The 25,570-nt window shown below is 48.5% G+C and overlaps 1 protein-coding gene across 2 annotated transcripts in view; it reads right to left on the bottom strand.

Annotated features, from left to right (window-relative positions):
- SLC25A20 (solute carrier family 25 member 20) overlaps positions 1 to 22,333 on the bottom strand; it is a 37,648-nt gene extending 15,315 nt beyond the window's left edge. Inside the window, exons 1-4 of one of the 2 annotated variants that reach the window (XM_025377609.1) lie at positions 22,016 to 22,333; positions 14,379 to 14,471; positions 3,861 to 3,988; positions 259 to 349 (exon numbers count right to left, since the gene is read on the bottom strand). In XM_025377609.1, the coding sequence (XP_025233394.1) occupies positions 259 to 349; positions 3,861 to 3,988; positions 14,379 to 14,471; positions 22,016 to 22,120 (417 nt within the window). In that variant the 5' untranslated portion in view covers positions 22,121 to 22,333. The remainder of the gene's footprint in view (positions 1 to 258; positions 350 to 3,860; positions 3,989 to 14,378; positions 14,472 to 22,015) is intronic. The other variant, XM_025377610.1, reaches the window with a different exon arrangement.
- Between the last annotated feature and the right edge of the window lie 3,237 nt (positions 22,334 to 25,570).

The raw sequence follows: 25,570 nt of genomic DNA, 5'->3' as shown, positions 1-25,570 counted from the left end.
AGGTGATCTGCCCACCTCGACCTCCTGAAGTGCTGGGATTACAGGCATGAGCCACTGCACCTGGCCCCCAGGCTGGTCTTTAACTCGTGGGCTCAGGCAATCCTCGCACCTTGGCCTCCCAAAGTGCTAGGATTACAGGTGTGAGCCACTGCACCCGACCCTGAAGCCTCTATAAAGGGTGAAAGGACATAAACATGCACATGAAATTATAAACTGAAAGGAAAAAGCTAGCTATTTCCCCTCCAATCACAACCTTACCTGTAATAAGCACTTGATCCGTTCTCCAGGAGTCATGATTCCTGTGGTGAATACACCAGATAACATCCCAGCTGCAAACAGCTGGGGATAGCTGTATTGAAAACAAAAACCAGAAACAAGCACCTGTGACTAACCACTGAGGACAGGGGCCAATCCCAGCAAAAAGGACAGTTTTGTAAGAAAAAAAATAAGTACTTGGACTGGGTAGAAGCCTAGCCACAAATGAATCAGATTTCGCACAAAAACTCAGTTCTAGGTATATTTTAATGTCAAATTTCCCAGAGCAAGGGTCTCAGTGGCAAGAGCAATGGGAGTCTGGTCACAAGGCCCACCCCATGCGGTGTACGCTCTGAATCCCTGACCTGTAAGAGAAGTTTTATAGTAAAACACAGTTTCCATCCATGTGCCTGCCAGGCACAGTGACTATGGACAGGTTTCCAGGCCTCTCTGAGCCTCAATTCCCCATAGTTAATGTGCTGGGGATTTTGAGGGGAAGTCTCTAACCCAAGATCTGGACTTTAATCTCCCCCAGTAGTTCCCCTCCAGTCTCACTTCCCCTGGATTACCAAGGGCCTGAGAACACTCTAAGCCAAGACTCAAGCAGGACAGCTTCAAGGCCAAGGAGGATGGCTGTGGCCACCTCTAAAGGCTAAGGGATAGCCAAGTCAACTGCACGCAATATGCTGTAAGATGCTGAGAAAGGACCAGACAGGGATGATACCCAGGCAGGCATGACAGGTCCTGTGGCCCCTGTACAGGGAAATAGTCCCCCAGTGGCAAGAGGTATGGGTCTTCACTCTGGCCCCCACAGAATGAACAACCCTGAGTATAAACAGCAGTCTGAGGCTCCTAGCCATCTATCACCCCAAGCTGTCTGTGCCACCTCTGGCATCTCCTTTTCTTTTCTTTCTTCTTTTTGTTTATTTGTTTGTGTTTGTTTTGAGACACGGTCTCACTCTGTCCCCAGGCTGGAGTGTAGTGAAGCGATCTCGGCTCACTGCATCCTCCACCTCCTGGGTTCAAACAATTCTGCTGCCTCAGGACCCAAGTAGCTGGGATTACAGGAACCCGCCACCACACCCAGCTAATTTTTGTATTTTCAGTAGCAACGGAGTTTCACCATGTTGGCTAGGATGGCCTCAAACTCCTGACCTCAAGTGATCCACTCACTACCAATGGGCAGATGCAGCTCCAAAACAACCCCACCCACGTTTCAGGCCACTTGCGGCTATTTATAGAATCTAGGGACATTCAGAGGGTCACAAGGATCCTAGAAATAGAGTTTCACTCTACAAGCACCTCCATCTACATCCTAGACCCTCACTCAGCCTGCTGTGGCCTAGAGTGGTGACAGAATACAACTGCATGGCACCCTGGGCTTCCTCCCTTGGGCTCCCGGATCTGAGGGCAGGCCAGCCTTTGTAGCTCCTGTACTGCCTATAGCCCCTCCCAGGGGTTGGCACCCTGCACAGCTCAGATTGTGGATACATTTTCACCCAATATTTCCACTTAGAATTCCCCTGCATCCTGAGAAGCCTCTGTTTTCGCTACTTTGTAAATTCTGAACTATAATTCTGTCTCAGGTGCCTCTTCATACCCAAATCCAACTTCTTAAAGTTTATTAAAGGAAAACATATTGGGCCGGGCGCGGTGGCTCACGCCTGTAATCCCAGCACTTTGGGAGGCCGAGGCGGGTGGATCACAAGGTCAGGAGATCGAGACCACGGTGAAACCCCGTCTCTACTAAAAATACAAAAAATTAGCCGGGCGCGGTGGCGGGCGCCTGTAGTCCCAGCTACTCGGGAGGCTGAGGCAGGAGAATGGCGTGAACCCAGGAGGCGGAGCTTGCAGTGAGCTGAGATCGCGCCGCTGCTCTCCAGCTTGGGCGAGAGAGTGAGACTCTGTCTCAAAAAAAAAAAGAAAAAAAAAAAAAAAGGAAAACATATTAACTTATTCCACTTTAACACAGAAACTAATACCTGAAATCTTTATAGTCATATTAGCATGTTGTAAAAATGAAGCACAACAAAAGTTGGAACCTTCTCTTCTCTCAATCAGGTGATAGAAAGACTGCTTTTGGCTTTAGGGCAGCACCAGGTGCTGCCTATGACATGTTACACATATTTAAGCATTCAGACCTCTCAACAGCCTCGTGAGGTTACAAATCTCTCCAATAATTGATACTACCTTATAAAAGAAATATGAAAAACTGGTCAGGTGTGGTGGCTCACACCTGTAATCCTAGCAATTTGGGAGGCCGAGGCAAGAGAATTGCTTGGCTCCAGGAGTTCGAGACCAGCCTGGGCAAGATAATGAGACCCGCCCCTGTCTCACAAAAAAATTTAAAAATTAGCCCAGAGTGGTGGTGTGTGCCTGTAGTCCCAGCTACTCGGGAGGCTGAGGCAGAAGAATCACTTGAGCCCAGGAGTTCAAGGTTATAGTGAGTCGTGATTGCACCACTGCATTTCAGCCTGGGTGACAAACAAAGACCCCATCTCAAAAACTCAAGTACTTGGGCCAGGCGCGGTGGCTCACGCTTGTAATCCCAGCACTTTGGGAGGCCAAGGGGTGCAGATCACAAGGTCAGGAGATCGAGACCATCCTGGCTAACATGGTGAAACTCCGTCTCTACTAAAAATACAAAAAAACAAAAAATTAGCCAGGCGTGGTGGCAGGCGTCTGTAGTCCCAGCTAGTAGGGAGGCTGAGGCAGAAGAATGGCGAGAACTGGGGAGGCGGAGCTTGCAGTGAGCCGAGATTAAGCCACTGCACTCCAGCCTGGGCAACAGAGTGAGACTCAGTCTCAAACAAAAAAAAAAAATTAAAAATTAAAAAAATTTAAAACTCAAGTACTCCTTCATGTATAACTCCCAGGAGTTGGGCCAGGTGCAGTGGCACACGCCTGAAATCCCAGCACTTTGGGAGGCCGAGGCAGGTGGATCACCTGAGGTCAGGAGTTCGCAAGCAGCCTAATGTGGTGAAACCCCCTCTCCACTAAATACAAAAAAAATTAGCCAGGTGTGGTGGCGCATGCCTGTAATCCAAGCTACTTGGGAGGCTAAGACAGGAGAATTGCTTGTACCTGGGAGGCGGAGGTTGCAGTGAGCTGAGATCATGCCATTGTACTCTAGCCTGGGCAAAAAGAGCAAAACTCTGTCTCAGAGAAGAAAGAAAAAAAAACTCCCAGGAGTCAGGCTTAAGGGCCCAGGAGGACCCACCAAGGTTCTTTTTTTTTTTTTTTTTTTTTTTTTTAGACAGAGTCTTGCTCTGTTGCTCAGGTTGGAGTGCAGTGGTGCCATCTCAGCTCACTGCAACCTCCGCCTCCCAGTCAAGCGATTCTCCTGCCTCAGCCTCCCAAGTAGCTGGGACTACAGGCGCCCGCCACAGTGCCCAGCTAATTTTTTTGTATTTTTAGTAGAGACAGGGTTTTGCCATGTTGGCCAAGCTGGCGAACCCCTGACCTCAGGTGATCCACCCGCCTCAGTCTCTCAAAGTGCTAGGAATACAGGTGTGAGCCACCGTGCCCTTCCCAAGTTTCTTTAATTTAACCCATGTCACACTACCAGGCAGAATAGCGAGGGCTCCTGGCCTGTAAGTACTCACCTGAGCACATCTTCTGGGTGTTTCTGTTGTAGTTTCTTCCCCAAACCAAACCCAAAGAAGCACACAGCAAACATGGGAGTGACTCCGATGATAGGGGCAGCCATTCCCCGATATAGCCCCCTGATGCCCTGCAAGGAATCACAGAAGCAGAAGCTGTTTACAGACACCACCACCTTTTAAATCACTGAAAGAGGAAAGCAGTGTGTCCTCTAACCTGTGGCTTCCTTCACCTCTTCTTGAAGCAAGCAGAACTTTATTTTTATTTTTTATTTTTTTGAGACAGAGTCTCGCTCTGTCGCCCAGGCTGGAGTGCAGTGGCATGATCTTGGCTCACTGCAAGCTCTACCTCCTGGGATCACGCCATTCTCCTGCCTCAGCCTCCTGAGGCGCCTGCCACCAAGCCCAGCTAATTTTTTGTATTTTTTTAGTAGAGACAGGGTTTCACTGTGTTAGCCAGGATGGTCTTGATCTCCTGACCTCATGATCCGCCCGCCTCGGCCTCCCAAAGTGCTGAGCCACCCAAAGTGCTGAGCCATTACAGGCGTGAGCCACTGCACCCGGCCACAAGGAGAATTTTAAATGGAAGAATATCTCCCACATTTATCAGAAATAATTGTCCTATTATGTATTGCTGGAGAAACTGAAGGCAGTTTCCATTCTCAAAGGCAATCTGTTTTTGTTTTGGGGGATTTTTTTTTTCAGACGGGGTCTCACTCTGTCACCCAGGCTGGGATGCAGTGGTGCAATCACAGCTGATCACAGCCTTGATTCCCTGGGCTCAAGTGACCCTCCCATCTCAGCCTCCCAAGTAGCTGGGACTATAGGCGTGCGTCACCATGCCCAGCTAATTTTTGTATTTTTTGTAGAGACAGGGTTTTGCCATGTTGCCCAAACTGGTCTCGAACTCCTGGGCTCGAGTGATCCTCCTGCCTTGGCCTATTAAAGTGCTGGGATTATAGGCATGAGCCACTGCACCCGGCCAGCAATCTGCCAATATGTAGCATACTCTTTCACCTGGAAATTTTTTTGTATGGAAAATCTATTGCAAGGAATTTACTCTAGGGAGATACTCAGAGGTGTAAAAATAACCTCAGGCATTTATAAGGTACCAAAATTTTGGGGAAAAAAACAAAAGCTGCCAAATAGGAGATAAATTATAAACTCTATAAATCACATTATAACAGGAGAAGAGATTATTAAGTTAAAAAAAAAAAAAAGGCTACAAAACAGGATACACGATGTGATCTACCTTCTTTGGGGTAAGATTACAAGTGATTACGAAAATGTTTTAAGGCCGGGCGCGGTGGCTCAAGCCTGTAATCCCAGCACTTTGGGAGGCCGAGGCGGGTGGATCACGAGGTCAGGAGATCGAGACTATCCTGGCTAACACGGTGAAACCCCGTCTCTACTAAAAATACAAAAAACTAGCCGGGCGTGGTGGCAGGCGCCTGTAGTCTCAGCTACTTGGGAGGCTGAGGCGGGAGAATGGCGTGAACCCGGGAGGCGGAGCTTGCAGTGAGCCGAGATCACGCCACTGCACTCCAGCCTGGGAGCACAGCGAGACTCCGTCTCAAAAAAAAAAAAAAAAAAAAAAGAAAATGTTTTAAATTTTCTAGGTATTAAGATGAGAATTTTGTTAGAACTGCACAGCAATTTTCACTAGTACAGTTTCACTAGTAATGAAAGGGAAGGTGAGCTTGGGCAGCATAGCAAGACTGTGTCTCTACAAAAACAAATAAAAAATAAAAGTTAGCCAAACGTGGTGGTGTGTGCCTGTAGTTCTAGGTAGTCAGAAGGCTGAGTTAGGAGAATAACTTGAGTCAAGAAGTTCAAGTCTGCAGGCCGGGCGCGGTGGCTCAAGCCTGTAATCCCAGCACTTTGGGAGGCCGAGACGGGCGGATCACGAGGTCAGGAGATCGAGACCATCCTGGCTAACAGGGTGAAACCCCGTCTCTATTAAGAAATACAAAAAAAAAAAACTAGCCGGGCGAGGTGGCGGGCGCCTGTAGTCCCAGCTACTCGGGAGGCTGAGGCCGGAGAATGGCATGAACCCGGGAGGCGGAGCTTGCAGTGAGCTGAGATCCGGCCACTGCACTCCAGCCTGGGTGACAGAGCGAGACTGCGTCTCAAAAAAAAAAAAAAAAAAAGAAGTTCAAGTCTGCAGTGAGCTATGATCTTGCCACTGTACTCCACCCTGGGTGACAGAGTGAGATCCCATCTCCAGGGAAAAAAAAAAAAAAAAAAGAAAGTGAATTATGTAGTAACCAATAAATAATTAGACAGACAGACAAATACATAAATACACTACCAAACAAGGTAGTAAACAAGGAGGAAGATTCAGGACCCGGGAGACCAGGGGGCCAGTCCAAGAGAGATGAAGTGGGTTTCTAGGATGGCAATGGGTGCAGTGGACCTGGGAAATAGTCAGTCCACAGCGTAGTACAGGACTCCAAAAGTGATGTTTGCAAGAAAAACAGAACAAGGCCGGGTGCAGTAGCTCACGTCTGTAATTCCAGCACTTTGGGAGGCCAAGGCAGGCGTATCACGAGGTTAGGAGACCAAGACCATCCTGGCCAACATGGTGAAACCCCATCTCTACTAAAAATACAAACATTAGCTGTGTGTGGTGGTGCATGCCTGTAATCCCAGCTACTCAGGAACTGAGGCACGAGAATAGCTTGAACCTGGGAGGCAAAGGTTGCAGTGAGCCGAGATTGTGCCACTGCACTCCAGCCTGGCAACACAGCAAAACTCCATCTCAAAAAAACAAAACTAAACTAAAACTAAAACAGAACAAAACAACACACACTAGAACAACAGAAAATAACTCCTAAGGCAGTGTGTAGCAAACCAAACAGAGAGGTACACTACAGAGCATTTAGGGTACAGAATGACAGAGAGTGGTTCCAAGACAAACAAACAAAAGATTTAACACAATTATTAACCCAATCCTAAGGGAAACAAAAAGTTACACAAGGAATGGAATACACATCATACTTCATACTTAAGAGAAAAAATATATATAAAGTTGTAATCATGAAAATGGTAAATTGGATTAAACCACAAAGGGTGATAAAATCATATAGATGGACAGGGCAGAAGGAGGGGATAGGGAGTATAAGAGCTAAAATATAAAATAATCTACCACAAATAGGTAGCTAAACAATATATAAATGTATAAAATATAACAGCAATGTCCAGGTATAGTGGCTCACACCTGTAATCCCAGCACTTTGGGAGGCTGAGGCAGGCAGATCTGAGGTCGGGAGTTCACGACCAGCCTGACCAACATGAAGAAACTCCGTCTCTACTAAAAATACAAAATTAGCCAGGTGTGGTGGCACATGCCTGTAATCCCAGCTACTAGGGAGGCTGAGGCAGAAGAAAGGCTCGAACCTGGAAGGCGGAGGTTGCGGTGAGCCGAAATTGCACCACTGCACTCCAGCCTGGGTCACAAGAGTAAAACTCCGCCTCAAACAAAAATAAATAAATAAATAAAAATAAATAAAATAAAAATAATAGTAAATGTGTATTATGTAGATAGGTGGGAACAGCATAAACAACTGAAAAAATTGAAAGTAGTTGCCTCTGGAGAACGAAGGAAAGAGATAAATATCACTTTGTTACTTTGTTATAAGCTTCTCAGTAACAAATGAAGTGCCTGTATCAGGGCCTATAATCCCAGGTACTCAGGAGGCTAAGATGGGGGGATCACTTGAGCTCAGGAGTTCAAGACCAGCCTGGGTAAAATAGCAAGACCCCATCTCAAAACCATTTTTTTAAAAAAATACAAAAACTTTTAAAGTTGATCCTTATAGAGAGTAGCAGGAGAATCAAGGTGAGGCTGCACACTGGGAAGGCTCCACAGACCCAGGCTGAAGAACCTGCCTCACTGCAGACCCTGGGTATCCAAACTTTCTTTTCAGAATCAAGGGAGCACAACTGTACCTGTCAGCATTCCTCCTAATTCCTGCAAAAGCCTAAACTGCTACAGGCTGCAGGTGAACTCCAAGAACAAAGTATAGAGGCAGTAAATGGGAAAAGGACAGAGATCTGAGGAAGATCTACAAAAGCAGCATATGACGAAGTCCATTCAAAGCCATTCCCATAGCTCCCTACATGACCTAAAAGGATGAGCAGGTCCTGAGAGGTCAAGCCCATTCCTCCTGAACAACTTGTCTAGTCTTCCTTCCACTAGAATGGCCAACCCAGTTCCATGTAGCACAACCTACAGACCTCTGCCTGGCAGCTCCAGAGAGCAGAAAGCTCAAATCTGGCACAGCAAAAACCAGGACATGCACAAATATGGACTAAGGAAGCCTATTCAACTCTTCAAAGATTTGGGTTTATACAAGACATTCTCACCACGACTCCAGGACCCAGCACATTGCCCACCCCTAGGCAGGTGCTCAATAACATCTAACGACCAAGAGGCAGGTAAGCCTACCTTCCTTCTGTAAGGGTAGAGGACTCTGAGTGGACCTGAAGCCTAGAACCTCCATCAGACACTGATCAGACTCCACCCTGGACACTAGAGATATAAGGAAGAGGAGTTTAAAGAAGAAAGGACAAGGCCAGGTGCCATGGCTCACGCCTGTAATCCCAGCACTTTAGGAGGCCAAGGAGGGCAGATCACAAAGTCAGGAGTTCAAGAACAGCTGGACCAATATGGCGAAACCCCATCTCTACTAAAAATACAAAAATTAGCTGGCCGTAGTGGCAGGCGCTTGTAGTATCAGCTACTTGGGAGGCTGAGGCAGAGAGAATCACTTGAACCCGGGAGGCGGAGGTTGCAGTGGGCTGAGATCATGCCACTGTACTCCAACCTGGGTGACAGAATGAGACTCCATATAAAAAAAAAAAAGACGACGAAGAAAAAGAAGAAAGGGCAGGCCGGGCATGGTGCTCATATCTGTAATCCCAGCGCTTTGGGAGGCTGAGGCAGGCAGATCACCTGAGCTCAGGAGATTGAAACCAGCTGGCCAACATGGCGAAACCCATCTCTACTAAAAATATAAAAATTAGCTGGGCATTGTGGCAGGTGCCTGTAATCCCAGCTACTTGGGAGGCTGAGGCAGGAGAATCGCTTGAACCCAGGAGGCGGAGGTTGAAGTGAGCCGAGATTGCACCACTGCATGCCAGTCTGAGTGGCAGAACAAGACTCCATCTCAAAAAAAAAAAAAAAAAAAAGAAGGGTAGCACCATCTCACTCAAGGACGGTCAGGCAGGCACTGCCTCAAGATCTTCTTTCTAAGCCAGACGCAGTGGCTCATGCCTGTAATCCCAGCACTTTGGGAGGCCGAGGTGGGCAGATCACAAGGTCAGGAGTTTGAGACCAGCCTGACCAACATGGTGAAACTCCATCTCTACTAAACACAAAAATTAGCCAGGCATGGTGGCAGATGCCTGTAATCCCAGCTACTCGGGAGGCTGAGGCAGGAGAACCGCTTGAACCCGGGAGGCAGAGTTTGCAGTGAGCTGAGATCACGTCACTGCACCCCAGCCTGGGCAACAGAGCAAGACTCTGTCTCTAAATAAATAAATAAANTCTCGAACTGCTGACCTCATGATCCACCTGCCTCAGCATCCCAAAGTGCTGGGATTACAGGCGTGAGCCACTGCGCCTGGCCCTTTTGTGGTACAACTTTATGGGTTTCAATAAACGCATAGCGTTTTATATCCACCAGTACACTGTAATACCAATTAGTTCCACTGAACTGAAACATCTTAGTCCCTCTCCTAGTCAAACACTCTCCCTTCCATGATCATTTGAATACCCTGATCTGTCTTTCAATCCAACAGTTTTCCCTGCTCAAAAATGTCATATGAATGGACTTCAACATGTAGACTTTCAGACTGACTTCTTTTTTTTTTTTTTTTTTTTTGAGACGGAGGCTCGCTCTGTCGCCCAGGCTGGAGTGCAGTGGCGGGATCTCAGCTCACTGCAAGCTCCGCCTCCCGGGTTCACGCCATTCTCCTGCCTCAGCCTCCAGAGTAGCTGGGACTACAGGCGCCCGCCACCTCGCCCGGGTAGTTTTTTGTATTTTTTAGTAGAGACGGGGTTTCACCGGGTTAGCCAGGATGGTCTCGATCTCATGACCTTGTGATCCACCCGTCTCGGCCTCCCAAAGTGCTGGGATTACAGGCTTGAGCCACCGCGCCCGGCCATAAATAAACATTTTTAAAAGATTTTTTTTTTTTTTTTGAGACAGAGTCTTGCTCTATCGCCCAGGCTGGAGTGCAGTGGCCAGATCTCGGCTCACTGCAAGCTCTGCCTCCCGGGTTTACGCCATTCTCCCACCTCAGCCTCCGGAGTAGCTGGGACTATAGGTGCCCGCCACCTTGCCGGCTAGTTTTTTGTATTTTTTAGTAGAGACGGGGTTTCACCGTGTTAGCCAGGATGGTCTCGATCTCCTGACCTCGTGATCCGCCCATCTCGGCCTCCCAAAGTGCTGGGATTACAGGCTCCAGCCACCGCGCCCGGCAAAAAGATCTTTCTTCTGCACCCAAGTCCTACAGGAATCCTGGGAACAACTTCTCCAAGACTGAGTCCATCATTTACCATCACCCCCTTTTAAATCTGGATGACAACTACTTAGTTTCCGTATATTTAATCAAGGCTATAAATTTATAGAGTATAATAGAGTGTTTATATGAAAGTTACATTTTAGGGCCAGGCGCGCTGGCTCACGCCTGTAATCCCAACACTTTGGGAGGCCGAGGCGGGTGGATCACGAGGTCAGGAGATTGAGACCATCCTGGCTAACAAGGGAAAACACCGCCTCTACTAAAAATAGAAAAAATTAGCCAGGCGTGGTGGCTGGCGCCTGTAGTCCCAGCTACTCGGGAGGCTAAGGCAGGAGAATGGCATGAACCCAGGAGGTGGAGCTTGCAGTGAGCCGAGATCGTGCCACTGCACTCCAGCCTGGGCAACAGAGCAAGACTCCGTCTCAAAAAAATAAAATTTAAAAAGTCGTATTTTAGGCCAGGCACGGCAGCTCACGCCTGTAGTCCCAGCACTTTGGGAGGCCGGGGCAGGCGGATCACTTGAGGTCAGGAGTTTGAGACCCGCCTGACCAACATGGAGAAACCCCATCTCTACTACAAATATAAAATTAGCCAGACATGGTGGTGCATGCCTATAATCCCAGCTACTCAGGAAGCTGAGGGAGGAGAATCACTTGAACCAAGGAGACGGTTCAAGAGGTTGCAGTGAGCCGGCCGGGCGCGGTAGCTCAAGCCTGTAATCCCAGCACTTTGGGAGGCCGAGAGGGGCGGATCACGAGCTCAGGAGATCGAGACCATCCTGGCTGACACGGTGAAACCCTGTCTCTGCTAAAAAAATACAAAAAAATTGCCAGGCGAGGTGGCGGGCGCCTGTAGTCCCAGCTACTCGGGAGGCTGAGGCAGGAGAATGGCGTGAACCCGGGAGGCCGAGCTTGCAGTGAGCTGAGATCCGGCTGCTGCACTCCAGCCTGGGCGGCAGAGCGAGACTCCGTCTCAAAACAAAACAAAACAAAACAAAAAAAAGAGGTTGCAGTGAGCCAAGATTGTGCCATTGCACTCCAGTCTGGGCAACAAGAGCAAAATTCCATCTCAGAAAAAAAAAAAAAAGGTTATATTTTAGGAAGCAAAGGAAAAGATCTCAATGAGGTCTTTAAGTCCTGTGTTAATGAAGTTATTCATTGTTATTATTATTAATATTATTATTATTTTGAGACAGAGTTTTATCCTTTTTGCCCAGGATGGAGTGCAATTAGCCAGGCATGATGGCACACGCCTGTAATCCCAGCTACTCAGGAAGCTGAGGCAGGAGAATCATTTGAGCCTGGGAAGCAGAGGTTGCAGTGAGCCAACTTCATGCCACTGTACTCCAGCCTGGGCGACAGAGTGAGACTCTGTCTCAAAAAATATGTTTATAAGGCCGGGCGCGGTGGCTCACGCCTGTAATTCCAGCACTTTGGGAGGCCGAGGCGGGCGGATCACAAGGTCAGGAGATCGAGACCATGGTGAAACCCCGTCTCTACTAAAAATACAAAAAATTAGCCGGGCGCGGTGGCAGGCGCCTGTAGTCCCAGCTACTCAGGAGGCTGAGGCAGGAGAATGGCGTGAACCCGGGAGGCGGAGCTTGCTGTGAGCCGAGATCGCGCCACTGCCTGGGCAACAGCGCGAGACTCTATCTCAAAAAAAAAAAAAAAATGTATATAATAATAACTCCAAACCAATTTAATGTCCCTGTCTAGGGGAACTAGAGACTCTGATAGCTTCTCTCAGTGTTTCAGGACTGGCTGACTTTTCCTTCAGACTTCATTCACAGGCACTTCTGACATGGATCCCTAACAAACTGACTGATCCAGATGCAGGTATACATTTTATTTTTTCTTTTTATTTTAAATAATCGGCAGGTATAGGGTCAGGTGCTGAAGGGACATTGTGAGAAGTGACCAAGAAGGCAAGAGGTGAGCCCTCTTGTCACGCCCGCACAAGGGCCGCTTAAGAGCTCCTTGGTCAAGCAGTAATGCCAGTGCCTGGGAAGGCACCCGTTACTTAGCCGACCGTGAAAGGGAGTCTCTTTTCCTTGGGGGAGTCAGGGAACACTCTACTCCACCAGCTTCTTATGGGAGGCTGGATATTATCCAGGCCTGTCCACAGTTATCCGGAGGCCTAAACCCCTCCCTGTGATGCTGTGCTTCAGTGGTCATACTTCTTGTCCACTTTCATGTTCCTCCCATACTCCTGGTTCCTCTTTGATCTCACTTTGTCACCCAGACTGAGTGCAGTGGTGCAATCTTGGCTCACTGCAAGCTCCGCCTCCCAGGTTCATGCCATTCTCCTGCCTCAGCCTCCTGAGTAGCAGGGACTACAGGCGCCCACCACCACGCCCGGCTAATTTTTTGTATTTTTTTAAGTAGAGACAGGGTTTCACCGTGTTAGCCAGGATGGTCTCAATCTCCTAACCTCGTGATCCATGCCTCGGCCTCCCAAAGTGCGGGGATTACAGGCGTGAGCTGCCACGCCCAGCCTGATCTTTCTTACAAGTGCATAGAGGAAAACGCTGACATATGCTGCCTTCCCTCTCTGCTTCGGCTACCTAAAAGGGAAGGGCTCTCCCCCCTCCCCCCTCCCTCCCCCCTCCCCGTCCCATGATCACGTGATTTGCTTGACCTTATCAATCACTTGGACAGCTCACCCTCCTTACCCTGTCCCCTTGTCTTTTTTTTTTTTTTTTTTTTTTTTTGAGACAGAGTCTCGCTCTGTTGCCAAGGCTGGAGTGCAGTGACATGATCTTGGCTCACTGTAAACTCCGCCTCCCAGGTTCATGCCATTCTCCTGCCTCAGCCTCCTGGGTAGCTGGGACTACAGGCGCCCGCCACCGCACCCAGCTAATTTTCAGTATTTTTAGTAGAGACGGGGTTTCAACGTGTTAGCCAGTATGGTCTTGATCTCCTGACCTCGTGATCCACCCGCTTCGGCCTCCCAAAGTGCTGGAATTACAAACATGAGCCACCGCACCCGGCCGCCCCCTTGTCTTATATTCAATAAATAGCGCGCCCAGCCATTAGAGGCCACTAAAGATCTCCGCGTCTTGGTGGTAGTGGTCCCCTGGGCCCAGCTGTTTTCTTTTTATCTCTTTGTCTTGTGTCTTTCTTATGATCTCTTGTCTCCGCACACGGGGAAAACACCCACTAAGCCCCACAGGGCTGGACCTCTCCCTCCTGGTTCAAGCAATTCTCGTGCCTCAGTCTCCCAAGTAGCTGGGACTACAGGCACATGCCACCATGCCCAGCTAATTTTTGTATTTTTAGTAGAGACAGGGTTTCACTGTGTTGGCCAGGGTGGTCTCAAACCCCTGAACTCAGGCAATCCACCCACCTCGGCCTCCCAAAGTGCTGGGATTACAAGCGTGAGCCACCATGCTTGGCCTTTTTTTTTTTTCAGGCAGGGTCTCACTCTGTCACCCAGGTTGGAGTGCAGTGGTGCAATCTTGGCTCACTGCAACCTCTACCTCCTGGTGGAGTGATCCTCAATCACCTGAGTGGCTGGAACTACAGATGTACACGCGCCACCACGCCCATCTAATTTTTGCATTTTTTTGTAGAGATGACACTCTCTACACATTACCCAGACTGGTCTTGAACTCCTGACCTCAAGTGATCCACCTGCCTTGGCCCACAAAGTGCTAGGATTAGAGGCGTGAGCCACCGCGCCCAGCTCAGATGTACATTTTCTTCCATTTCACATCTCAATTATTACTCACTAGTTCTCTGTGGTCTAAATTCCATCTTCCAAAAGAGAGAACCATTTTATTAGCTTGACTCATCTATATAAAACAGTAGCTAGAACTATCAGAGACCCCAAAGCAGATGACAACGGGGGGCACAGGGTGGCATGCTGAAGGAGCAGCAGCTGTGAGCCAGCTGACCAGCAGAACCACAGTTACCCTACTCTCCTTGGGGGTAACAAACCAACCCCATGAATGTGTTCTGAGTAAGAGGATGCCCAGCACCAGATACCAACCTCTCTAAAAAGAGTCTTCCGGAAACAGTCAAAGGTCCCAGAGTACATGGGAGGTTGTCCAGGCAAACTCGGTGGCTGTGTCTGCAGTCGGACCTGAAACCAGAAGTTAAAATGCAGTCACCTACCAGAATCAGAACTGCCTGTCAGAGGCAATGGCCCAACTATCTACCAAACTGAACAGGGAAGGCTGTACCTATGTACATGTCTTTGGCATTCACTTAACCTGCTGGATTCAAACTTCTCTTTCATTAGTACTTCATTCCTTTTATTAGCAAATAATATCCCATTGTATGAATAAATCACATTTTGTATGCCTGCCTATTCATCAGTTGATAGACATTTGTGTTTTTCCTTTTTTATTATTATGTATAATGCTGCTATAAACATTTGTGTACAAGTCTTTTGTGTGGATATGTTTTCACTTCTCTTCTGTATTGTATTGGTCAGAATTCTCCAGAGAAACAGAACCAACAGGAGATATATATCAAGAGATTTATTATAAGAAATTAGCTCATACAATTATGAAAGTTGAGAAGTCCCAAGATCTGTAGTCAGCAAGTTTGAGACCCAAAAAGAACCAAAGATTCAGTTCAAGTCTGAAGGCAGGAAAAGACTAATGTCCCACCTCAAGTATCCAGGCAGGAGTTCCCTCCTGCTTGCAGGGAAGTATCAGTCAGCTTTTTGGTCTACTTAGGCCTTCAACCGGATGAGGTCCACTCACATTAAGGAGGACAATTAGCTTTAATCAGTCTACAGATTCAAATGTTAACATTCAAAACCACCCTCACAAGCACACTCAGAAAAATGTGAGACCAAATATCTAGGTACTCTGTGGCCTAGTCAAGATGACACATAAAATTCACCATCACAGGTATTTATCCACTAGCATAATTTCTAACTTATATGTTAACTCTGTTTAAACCTTTTGAGGAACTGCCAGACTGTTTTCCAAAGTTGCTGCACCATTTTATATTCCCATAAGCAGTCTAGGAAGGGTCCCAATTTCTCCATATCTTCAATACTTATTATCTTTACATATATATATAAAATTCTTTTTTTTTTTTTTTTTGAGGCAGAGTCTCACTCTGCCGCCCAGGCTGGAGTGCAGTGGCACGATCTCGGCTCGCTGCAACCTCCGCCTTCTGGGTTTACGCCATTCTCCTACCTCAGCCTCCCGAGTAGCTGGGACTACAGGCGCCCGCCACCACGGCCAGCTAATTTTTTGTATTTTTTAGTAAAGACGGGGTTTCACTGTGTTAGCCAGGATGGTCTCGATCTCCTGACCTCGTGATCCGCCCGCCTCGGCCTCCCAGAATGCTGGGATTACAGGCGTGAGCCACCGCGCCCGGCCTTTTTTTTTTTTTTTTTTTTTTTTTTTGACAAGGTTTCACTCTGTCACTCAGGCTGTGTGGTCAATAGCTCACTACAACCTTTGACCTCCTAGGCTCATGCAATCCTCCCACCTCAGCTTCCCAAGTAGCTGGGACTACAGGTGCACACCACAACGCCAAGCTAATTTTTATTGTTTTTGTAGAGACAGAATCTCACTATATTGCTCAGGCTATATCTATCTTTTGTTTTAAGCCATCATAGTGGGTATGAGGTGGTATGTCATTGTGATTTTGATTTACGTTTCCATGATGGATAATGACATTGAACAATTTCTCACATGCTTATTAGCCCATCTTCTTCAGAGAAATGTCTATTTAGATCCATGGCTGGGTGTGGTGGCTCACATCTGTAATCCCAGCACTTTGGGAAGCCGAGGTGGAAGGATCACCCGAGGCCATGAGTTCAATTACAGAAAGCTGTGATGGCGCCACTACACTCCAGTCTGGGTAACAGAGCAAGACCTAGTCTCTTTTTATTTATTTATTTATTTGAGACACGGTATCACTCTGTTGCCCATGCTGGAATGCAGTGGTATGATCTTGGCTCACTGCAACTTCTACCTCCCAGGCTCAGATGATCCTCCCACCTCAGCCTCCCAAGTAGCTGGGACCTCAGGTGCAGGCCACCATGCTTGGCTAATTTTTTTTTTTGCAGAGATGGGGTTTCACCATGTTGCCCAGGCTGATCTGAAACTCCTGGACTCATACAATCTGCTTGCCTCAGCCTCCCAAAGTGCTACAATCACAGATATGAGCCACCATGGCCAGCCAAGACTCAGCCTCTTTTAAAAACAAAACAAGGCCGGGCGCGGTGGCTCACGCCTGTAATCCCAGCACTTTGGGAGGCCGAGGCGGGCAGATCACAAGGTCAGGAGATCGAGACCACGGTGAAACCCCGTCTCTACTAAAAATACAAAAAATTAGCCGGGCGCGGTTGTGGGCGCCTGTAGTCCCAGCTACTCGGGAGGCTGAGGCAGGAGAATGGCGTGAACCCGGGAGGCGGAGCTTGCAGTGAGCCGAGATCGCGCCACTGCACTCCAGCCTGGGCGACAGAGCGAGACTCTGTCTCAAAAAAAAAAAAAAAAAAAAAAAACAAAAAAAAGAAGAAGAAGAAAAGAAAAGAAGGCCAGGCGCGGTGGCTCACACCTGTAATCCCAGCACTTTGGGAGGCTCAGGTGGGTCAATAACCTGAGATCAGGCGTTCAAAACCAGCATGGCCAACATGGCGAAACCCTGTCTCTATTAAAAATACATAAATTAGGCAGGCATGGTGGCATGCACCTATAATCCCATGTACCTATAAGCCCAGGGAGGCTGAGGCAGGAGAATTGCTTGAACCCAGGAGGCAGAGGTTGTAGTGAGCCAAGATCGCACCTTTGCACTCCAGCCTGGGCGAAACAGTGAGACTCCTTCTCAAAAAAAAAAAAAAAAAAAAGATCCTTTGTCCTTTTTTCTTTCTCTCTCTCTCTCTTTCCCCCTCTTTTTAAGAGGCAGGGTCGGCCGGGTGTGGTGGCTTATGCCTGTAATCCCAGCACTTTGGGAGGCCCAGGCGAACAGATCATGAGGTCAGTAGATCCAGACCATCCTGGCCAACAGGGTGAAATCCCGTCTCTACTAAAAATACAAAACATTAGCCGGACGTGGTGGTGGGAGCCTATAGCATCAGCTGCTCAGGAGGCTGAGGCAGGAGAATGGCGAAAACCCGGGAGTCGGAGCTTACAGTGAGTCAAGATGGCGCCACTGCACTCCAGCCTGGGCAACACAGCGAGATTCCATGTCAAAAAAAAAAAAAAAGAGAGACAGGTTCTTACACTGTCACCCAGACTGGAGTCTTTGCCCATTTTTAATTGGATTATTTGTCTCTTTTTTTTGTTTTTTTTTGAGGCAGAGTCTTACTCTATCACCCAGGCTGGAATACAGTGGCTCAATCTCAGTTCACCAAAACCTCCACCTCCTGGGTTCAAGTGATTCTCCTGTCTCAGCCTCCCGCGTAGCTGGAATTACAGGTGCGTGCCACCATGCCCGGCTAATTTTCGTTTCTTTTTGTTTTTTTTTTTTTTTTTAGTAGAGACAGGGTTTCACTATGTTGGCCAGACTGGTCTCAAACTCCTGACCTCAGGTGGTCCACCCGCCTCGGCCTCCCAAAGTGCCGGGATTACAGGCATGAGCCACTGGCTTGGCCCTGATAAATGTTTATTGTTGCTTTAAGTCACTAAGTTTCGGGGTAAGTTGGTTTTGTTTTTTGGGTTTTTTTGAGACAAGGTCTTGCTCTGTCACTCAAGCTGGCATGCAGGGGCGCCATCTTGGCTAACTGCAGCCTTGAACTCCTGGGTTCAAGTGATCCTCCTGCCTCATTGGAGTAAACTGTTAAACTGCAATAGATAACTGATATATCCAGTTACTTTTGCAGTCTTTTTCCTGAATTTTGTTTTGTTTTGTTTTGTTTTGAGACAGAATTTCACTCTTGTTGCCCAGACCGGAGAGTAATGGCATGATCTTGGCTCACCGCAACCTCCGCCTCCCAGGTTCAAGTGATTCTCCTGCCTCAGCCTCTCAAGTAGCTGGAATTACAGGCATGTGCCACCATGCCTGGCTAATTTTATATTTGTATATTCGTTTTTTTTTATTTATTTATTTATTTTTTGAGACGTGGTTTCACTCTTGTTGCCCAGGCTGGAGAGCAATGGTGCAATCTGGGCTCACCGCAACCTCTGCCTCCCGTGTTCAAGTGATTCTCCTGCCTCAGCCTCCCAAGTAGCTGGGATTACAGGCATGCACCACCACGCCCAGCTAATTTTGTATTTTTAGTAGAGACAGGATTTCTCCATGTTGCTCAGGTTGATCTCGAACTCCCAACCTCAGGTGATCTGCCCGCCTTGGCCTCCCAAAGTGCTGGGATTACAGGCGTGAGCCACCACGCCGGGCCTAATTTTGTATTTTTAGTAGAGACGGGGTTTCTCCATGTTGGTCAGGCTGCTCTCAAACTCCCAACCTCAGGTGATCTGCCCACCTCAGACTCCCAAAGTGGGATTACAGGCGTGAGCCACCACACGCAGCCCTTCCTGGATGTTCTTCCTGCTCACTGTTCTGCTTCCAAATTCTTCTCAAGGTTGCTATTACACTAACCTTTCCAAAATATCATTTTTACTATGTTGTTTATTTCTTTAGAATCTCTTATTCTTGTATTTGTCAGGTCCTTCCATGTCATCATTCCTACCATTTTTTAAAATTTCTTTAGAATTTCTTATTCTTGTATTTGTCAGGGCCTTCCATATCAAACCAAGGAAGTCCCTCTCTGGGCAACAGAGGTGACATGCAAGTCTGAGGGGTTTATGAACACAATAGAAATGCCCAGATGCCACCACACCTTTACATCCAAAATCCCTCATATTGTCCTCCCATAGTCAGGCATAACCTTCCCTAGTTAGTAGAGAGAGAGAAATGGATCAAAGCTTCTGACTAGACCGGGTACAGTGGCTCACGCCTATAATCCCAGCACTTCAGGAGGCCAAGGCAGGAGGATCACTTGAGGCCAGGAGTTTGAGACCAGCCTGGCCAACATGGAGAAACCCCATCTCTACTAAAAATACAAAAATTACCCAGGCGTGGTGGCACGCACCTGTAATCCCAGCTACTCAGGAGGCTGAGGCAAGAGAATTGCTTGAACTCGGGAGGTAGAAGTTGCTGTGAGCCAAGATCCTGCCACCGTACTCCAGCCTGGGTGACAGAGGGAGAGTCTTGGCTCAAAAAAAAGAAAAAAAAAAAAACTGACTAATACTTTTTTGTGATTTTTTTTCTTTTGAGACAGTGTCTCATTCTGTTGCCCAGACTGCAGTGCAAAGGCTCATTGCAGCCTCAAACTCCTAGGTTCAACCAATCCTCCAGCCTCACCCTCCTGAGTAGCTGGGATTACAGGTGTGCACTACCATCCCCAGCTAATTTTTGTATTTTTTATAGACATGAGGTCTTGCCATGTTGCCAAGGCTGCCTTTTTGTGATTTTATATACACTTCATACCTCATACCTGTCTCATCAGGACATCAGCCATCCAACCAAACCAGCAAGGACATTAAAGTCCTTTGCAGGTGTGTTTTTTTGTTTTTTTTTTTTTTTGAGAAGGAGTCTCACTCTGTCACCCAGGCTGGAGTGCAATAGCACAATCTCAGCTCACTGCAACCTCCACCCTGGGGGTTCAAGCTATTCTCCTGCCTCAGCGTCCCAATTAGCTGGGATTACAGGCGCCTGCCACCACACCCAGCTAATTTTTTTGTATTTTTAGTAGAGATGGGATTTCACCATGTTGGCCAGGCTGGTCTCGAACTTCTGACCTCAGGTGATCCACCTACCTCAGCCTCCCAAAGTGCTGGGATTACAGGCATGAGCTCACTGTGCCCAGCCTGGGTGGTATTATTTTATAATATGATCCCCACTTGCAAGCCACACTCACCTTCACTCCTGCCTTCCCCACACCAGACTGTCTGGGTCTCCCTACTTCTTCAGTCTGAACTCAGCCAGCACTTGAATGCTTGTTCTAATGCACCACCTTCCATAGAGCCTTTTCATGCCCCACTCTGAAGCATTGCAGCTTTTGGCTTGTCAGGACACACGGACCACAGCTCAGTTACACTATCTTGGACTTCTTTTTTTCTTCTAAACCTTGGAGCTCTGAAAGTACCTTAAGGTCAGGCTTTGATTGGAGTCCACCTAGCTTACTAAGGCCAAAAACACAGCAGTCAGCAATTTGTGGTTTTGGTTTAAGCTAAAGAGAGGCTTTCTGGTTGCTAAATATGCCAGTGAGCATTTCAGTTATTTGCACTTCAGTGCAGAAGTCATCCAGTCCTTCTTGGGAGTGACATCAAGGACAAAGATGATAGGAGCGACATTGGTAGGTATGTATGTATGTATGCGTGTATATATATTTTTTCTTTTTCCTTTTTTTAAGGGTGGCTGCAGAGGCCTAGAATTAATAAGATATCTGCCTATATGGACCAAGAGCAGGAAGAAAGGCCAGATAATCGTGCCTCAGTAAACAGTGCTGCTTGGAATGACCACTGTCAGGGAAGCACTAACACAGGGCATTTACCATCAGCTAAATAAACATTTGATTTCATGTTGCACAATGACGTAGCCAGTCCAGCTACTTTAACCCTGGTCTTCCTACAGAATGACCCCAGTATGAGTTCTACCTCAGGGCAGCTCCTTTCTTCGATGAAAGGCAGCAAAGAGCTTGCTGCCCAAGCCTGCCAAGAGGAAGTGCCCACAAAACTATTTCGCTGTGGAGGAAATCTGACCCAACATCCTAACAAACCCCCTCACATGGGCTTCCAATCCTTTAAAACTCATGTCTGCTCCCCACAGGCCCACCCTGGCAATGACTTATCAATTTCCTTCAAGTCTATGTCCAGAAATAAAGTGAGAAAACTTGGATGCAGCTTCGAGTGCTAAGCCATGGGGGATGGACTTTGGTCCCCCAGCAAAGCATTAATGAAGGCGTTGCAAGGGGAATAGTTGAGATATGATAAGAGGAAGACCAGAAAACAATCCCTGATCCATTGATCAGGCCTCCCTCCCAAGCCTCAGTCTGACCATAGCTTCCTCATCTGGGAGTTGTGAGAACGTGGTTGGCCTTGTGCAAAGCTGATCACCTTGCTTTCCGTGGAAAGGGCTCGGTCACTGAGGTCATCATTGCTTCTCACAGGGATGCCTCTGCCCAGTAGGCTGAGCAGGCCACCGTTGGGTGACAGGCCGAAGAGTGTCAAGTATCTCCCCGGGCCAGGAAAGGTACGAAAGAGATGGTTACTCTTGACCCAGGGGAATGTATCAAAGGACACCTCCAGAACAACCGCACCTGTCTTTAGTTGTCTTCCTGGGGCGGGCTTTACAGGGGGCCTGTTTCAACCCTAATGATAATGTTAGGGTTGGCTGAAACCAGAACTATGGAGAGACGTTTTTTCTTTCCCATCCCTAAAGAAGTGGCGCAGGATCAGGAGAGACTGCGGGACAGGGAACTTTTTACATCAGAGCTCTTGACAGGCAGTTAGAGGCTGCTCACTTTGCGCCGCCGCCTGGCTCTTTGGGGCGGAAGGTACAGCTTCCTGCCCACCCCTGAAAGAGAGATTCCCTAGACTTCTCACGGAAGCTCACACAGGTCCCTCTTCTGCCCAGCGGCCGCGCCTCGCGGGGAACCATGCTTTGCGCGTCCCGCCCGCGCCTCCTCCCCAAAGCCTGCGACCCAGCCTCCCGCACCTTGACCGTGTCGAGAGGGTGACCCACGAACACCAGGCACACGCCGCCAAAGCCGCCGGCCAGCAGGTTCTTGAGCGGGCTGATGGGTTTCGGCTGGTCGGCCATGGTTAGTCCGTCTGTAACTCAGTCTGTCAGTTCTCGGGCAGTACTGGCTTCTCAGCCCCAGCTGCAGTGCCGGCGCCGCCGACCTTTCACCCACTTTCGGGTGGGCGGGACACGAGCCTGGGGCAGGTCGGGAGGAGGACCCAGTGAACACTGTCGGGCTTCCGCCCGGGGCTGCTTCCGGTCTCGGCCCCGCCTCGATGGGCGCGGCAGAGCGCAAAGCCGCATGGGCGGGGTTTGGGAGTGTCGGCCGACGGGCCTATTCCTCCAGGAAGCCTTCCCAGTCTTCAGTGTTTCCTCCTCTGAACTCCGGTTCATCCACTCACTCCACAGAGATCAATTGCGCCCCGCCAAATACCAGGCGTCCTTCTAGCTGCTGGAGGCACCTCTGGTAGTACAACACACAGGTCCCTGTCCTGGAATTTACAGACCATAACAAAGATAAATAACCGAAAAATGCATAGTGTATCAAGTAGTAATAAGTACTACCGAGAAAAATTCAGGAAGAGAGTTAGAGGGCGTGTGGGACAAGTGATTTGCAATTTTAATTAGTTGAATAAGGGAGGGTTTAACTGAAAAGGTGACAAGATTCAAGACCTAAGATGAGAGACGGAGTTCTGTTCATACATAACCGGGTAAAGGGTGAGGAACCTTCCGCTCAGAAGAAAAAGTGCAAAAGCCTTGAGATGGTCTGTGCCTGACATGTTTGAAAAACCACAGGAAGAGGGAGGGTAGTAGCTGATGAGGCGACAGGGGTTTCGGAGGCACTAGAAGACAGATTTGGGCCTGATGTTATGACTCGTTGTGCCACTGCACTCCCGCCTGGGCAACAAGAGCAAAACACTGTCTCAAAAAAAAAAAAAAAAAGTTAAAGGCCGGACGCGGTGGCTCATGCCTGTAATCCCAGCACTTTGGAAGGCCGAGGCAGGTGGATCACCTGAGGTCAGGAGTTCAAGACCAGCCTGGCCAACATGGTCAAATCCCGTCTGTACTAAAAATACAAAAACTTGCCAGGCGTGGTGGCAGATGCCTATGCCTGTAATCCCAGTTACTCAGGAGGCTAAGGTAGGAGAATCGCTTGAGCCCAGGAGGCGGAGGTTGCAGTGAACTGAGATATTACCACTGTCTCTCCTCTGAAGGACGGAGAAGTCATTGCAGGGTCCTGAGTGTGGAGCGACATAGTCTGACATCGTTATCAGGATCCCCCTTTGATTGCTGGGTGAAAATAGACTCCAGAGGGCAAGAAGAAACAGGGAGCCTTAAGGAGGCTAAAAGCCATGGCCAGAGATGTTGGCTCGCACCAGGGCATAACAGAGGAGGTAGTAAACAGTGGCCAGAGGTTGGGCACGGTGACTCACGCCTGTAATCCCAGCACAGCTACTCGGAGGCTGAGGCAGGAGAATGGCGTGACCCCAGAAGGCGGAACTTGCAGTGAGCCGAGATCGCACCACTGCACTCCAGCCTGGGTGACAAAGTAAGACTCTGTCTCAAAAAAAAAAAAAAAAAAAAAGGAAGTGGCCAGATTCTGGATATTTTCTAAAGAAAAAAAACATTTTAAGTTGTCAATTAATAGGATATAAGGTGGCCAGGCGCGGTGGCTCACGCCTGTAATCCCAGCACTTTGGGAGACCGAGGCATACAGATCATGAAGTCAGGAGATCGAGACCATCCTAGCTAACATGGTGAAACCCCATCTCTACTAAAAACACAAAAAATTAGCCAGGTGTGGTGGCACAGTGCCTGCAGTCCCAGCTACTCGGGAGGCTGAGGCAGGAGAATTGTGTGAACCTGGGAGGTGGACGTCGCAGTGAGCCGAGATCACGCCACTGCACTCCAGCCTGGTGACAGAGTGAGACTCTGTCTCAAAAAATAAATAAATAAATAAATAAAAAGAATATAAAGGGTGTGAAAGAAGAGTTAAGATTATGGGGCTGGGGCCAGGCACAATGGCTCACGCCTGTAATCCCAGCACTTTGGGAGGCCGAGGTGAGCGGATCACGAGGTCAGGAGATCAAGGCCATCCTGGCTAACACAGTGAAACTCCATCTCTACTGAAAATACGAAAAAAAAAAAATAGCCCCGCGTGGTGGCGGGCGCCTGTAGTCCCAGCTACTCGGGAGGCTGAGGCAGGAGAATGGCATGAACCCGGGAGGCAGAACTTGCAGGGAGCCGAGATTGCGCCACTGCAGACCAGCGTGGGCGACAGAGCGAGACTCCGTCTCAAAAAAAAAAAAAAAAAAAAAAAAGACTTATGGGCCAGGTGCAGTGGCTCACACCTGTAATCCCAACATTTTGGGAGGCCCAGGCAGGTGGATCACGAGGTCGGAGTTTGAGACCAGCCTGGCCACCATGATGAAACCCTCTCTCTACTAAAAATAAAAATACAAAAATTAGCCCGGCGTGCTGGCATGTACCTATAATCCCACTGCTCAGGAGGATGAAGCAGGAGAACCGCTTGAACCGGGGAGGCAGAAGTTGCAGTGAGCCAAGATCACACCACTGCACTCCATCCAGCCTGGGTGACAGAGTGAGACTCTGTCTCAAAAAACAAACAAACAAAAATACGCTAATGTTTTTGGCCTTAGCAACTAGAGAGGAGTCACCTTTACCTAGGTCAGGGAAGATTGGGGAGGAGCAGATTAGTAGAGGGGGAAAGCAAATTTTGGACATGTTGAGTTTGAAATTTCTATTAGACAGAGATATTTCTTTTTTTTTTTTTTTTTTTTGAGACGGAGTCTTGCTTTGTCACCCAGGCTAGAGTGCAGTGGTGGGATCTCAGCTCACTGCAAGCTCCGCCTCCCAGGTTCACGCCATTCTCCTGGCTCAGCCTCCCGCGTAGCTGGGACTACAGGCGCCCGCCACCTCGCCCGGCTAGTTTTTTGTATGTTTTAGTAGAGACGGCGTTTCACCATGTTAGCCAGGATGGTCTCGATCTCCTGACCTCGTGATCCGCCCGTCTCGGCCTCCCAAAGTGCTGGGATTACAGGCTTGAGCCACCGCACCTGGCCTAGACAGAGACATTTCAGTCTGGCATTCAGAGGAGAGCCTTAGGCTAGCAATGAAATTTGACAGTCATCGGCCAATTTAGATCACCCAGGGAGTCAGTGGTGATTTAAAATAGAAGTTCAGGCCGGGCGCGGTGAACTTTTTTTTTTCCCTCAAAAAATAAAAAAAGGCCGGGCGCGGTGGCTCAAGCCTGTAATCCCAGCACTTTGGGAGGCCGAGACGGGCGGATCACGAGGTCAGGAGATCGAGACCATCCTGGCTAACACGGTGAAACCCCGTCTCTATTAAGAAATACAAAAAACTAGCCGGGCGAGGTGGCGGGCGCCTGTAGTCCCAGCTACTCGGGAGGCTGAGGCCGGAGAATGGCGTGAACCCGGGAGGCGGAGCTTGCAGTGAGCTGAGATCCGGCCACTGCACTCCAGCCTGGGTGACAGAGCGAGACTCCTT

Source organism: Theropithecus gelada, chromosome 2 (genome assembly GCF_003255815.1).
Source record: "Theropithecus gelada isolate Dixy chromosome 2, Tgel_1.0, whole genome shotgun sequence".
Classification (NCBI taxonomy): Eukaryota; Metazoa; Chordata; class Mammalia; order Primates; family Cercopithecidae; genus Theropithecus; species Theropithecus gelada.
This window is presented reverse-complemented; position numbering and strand designations above follow the sequence as displayed.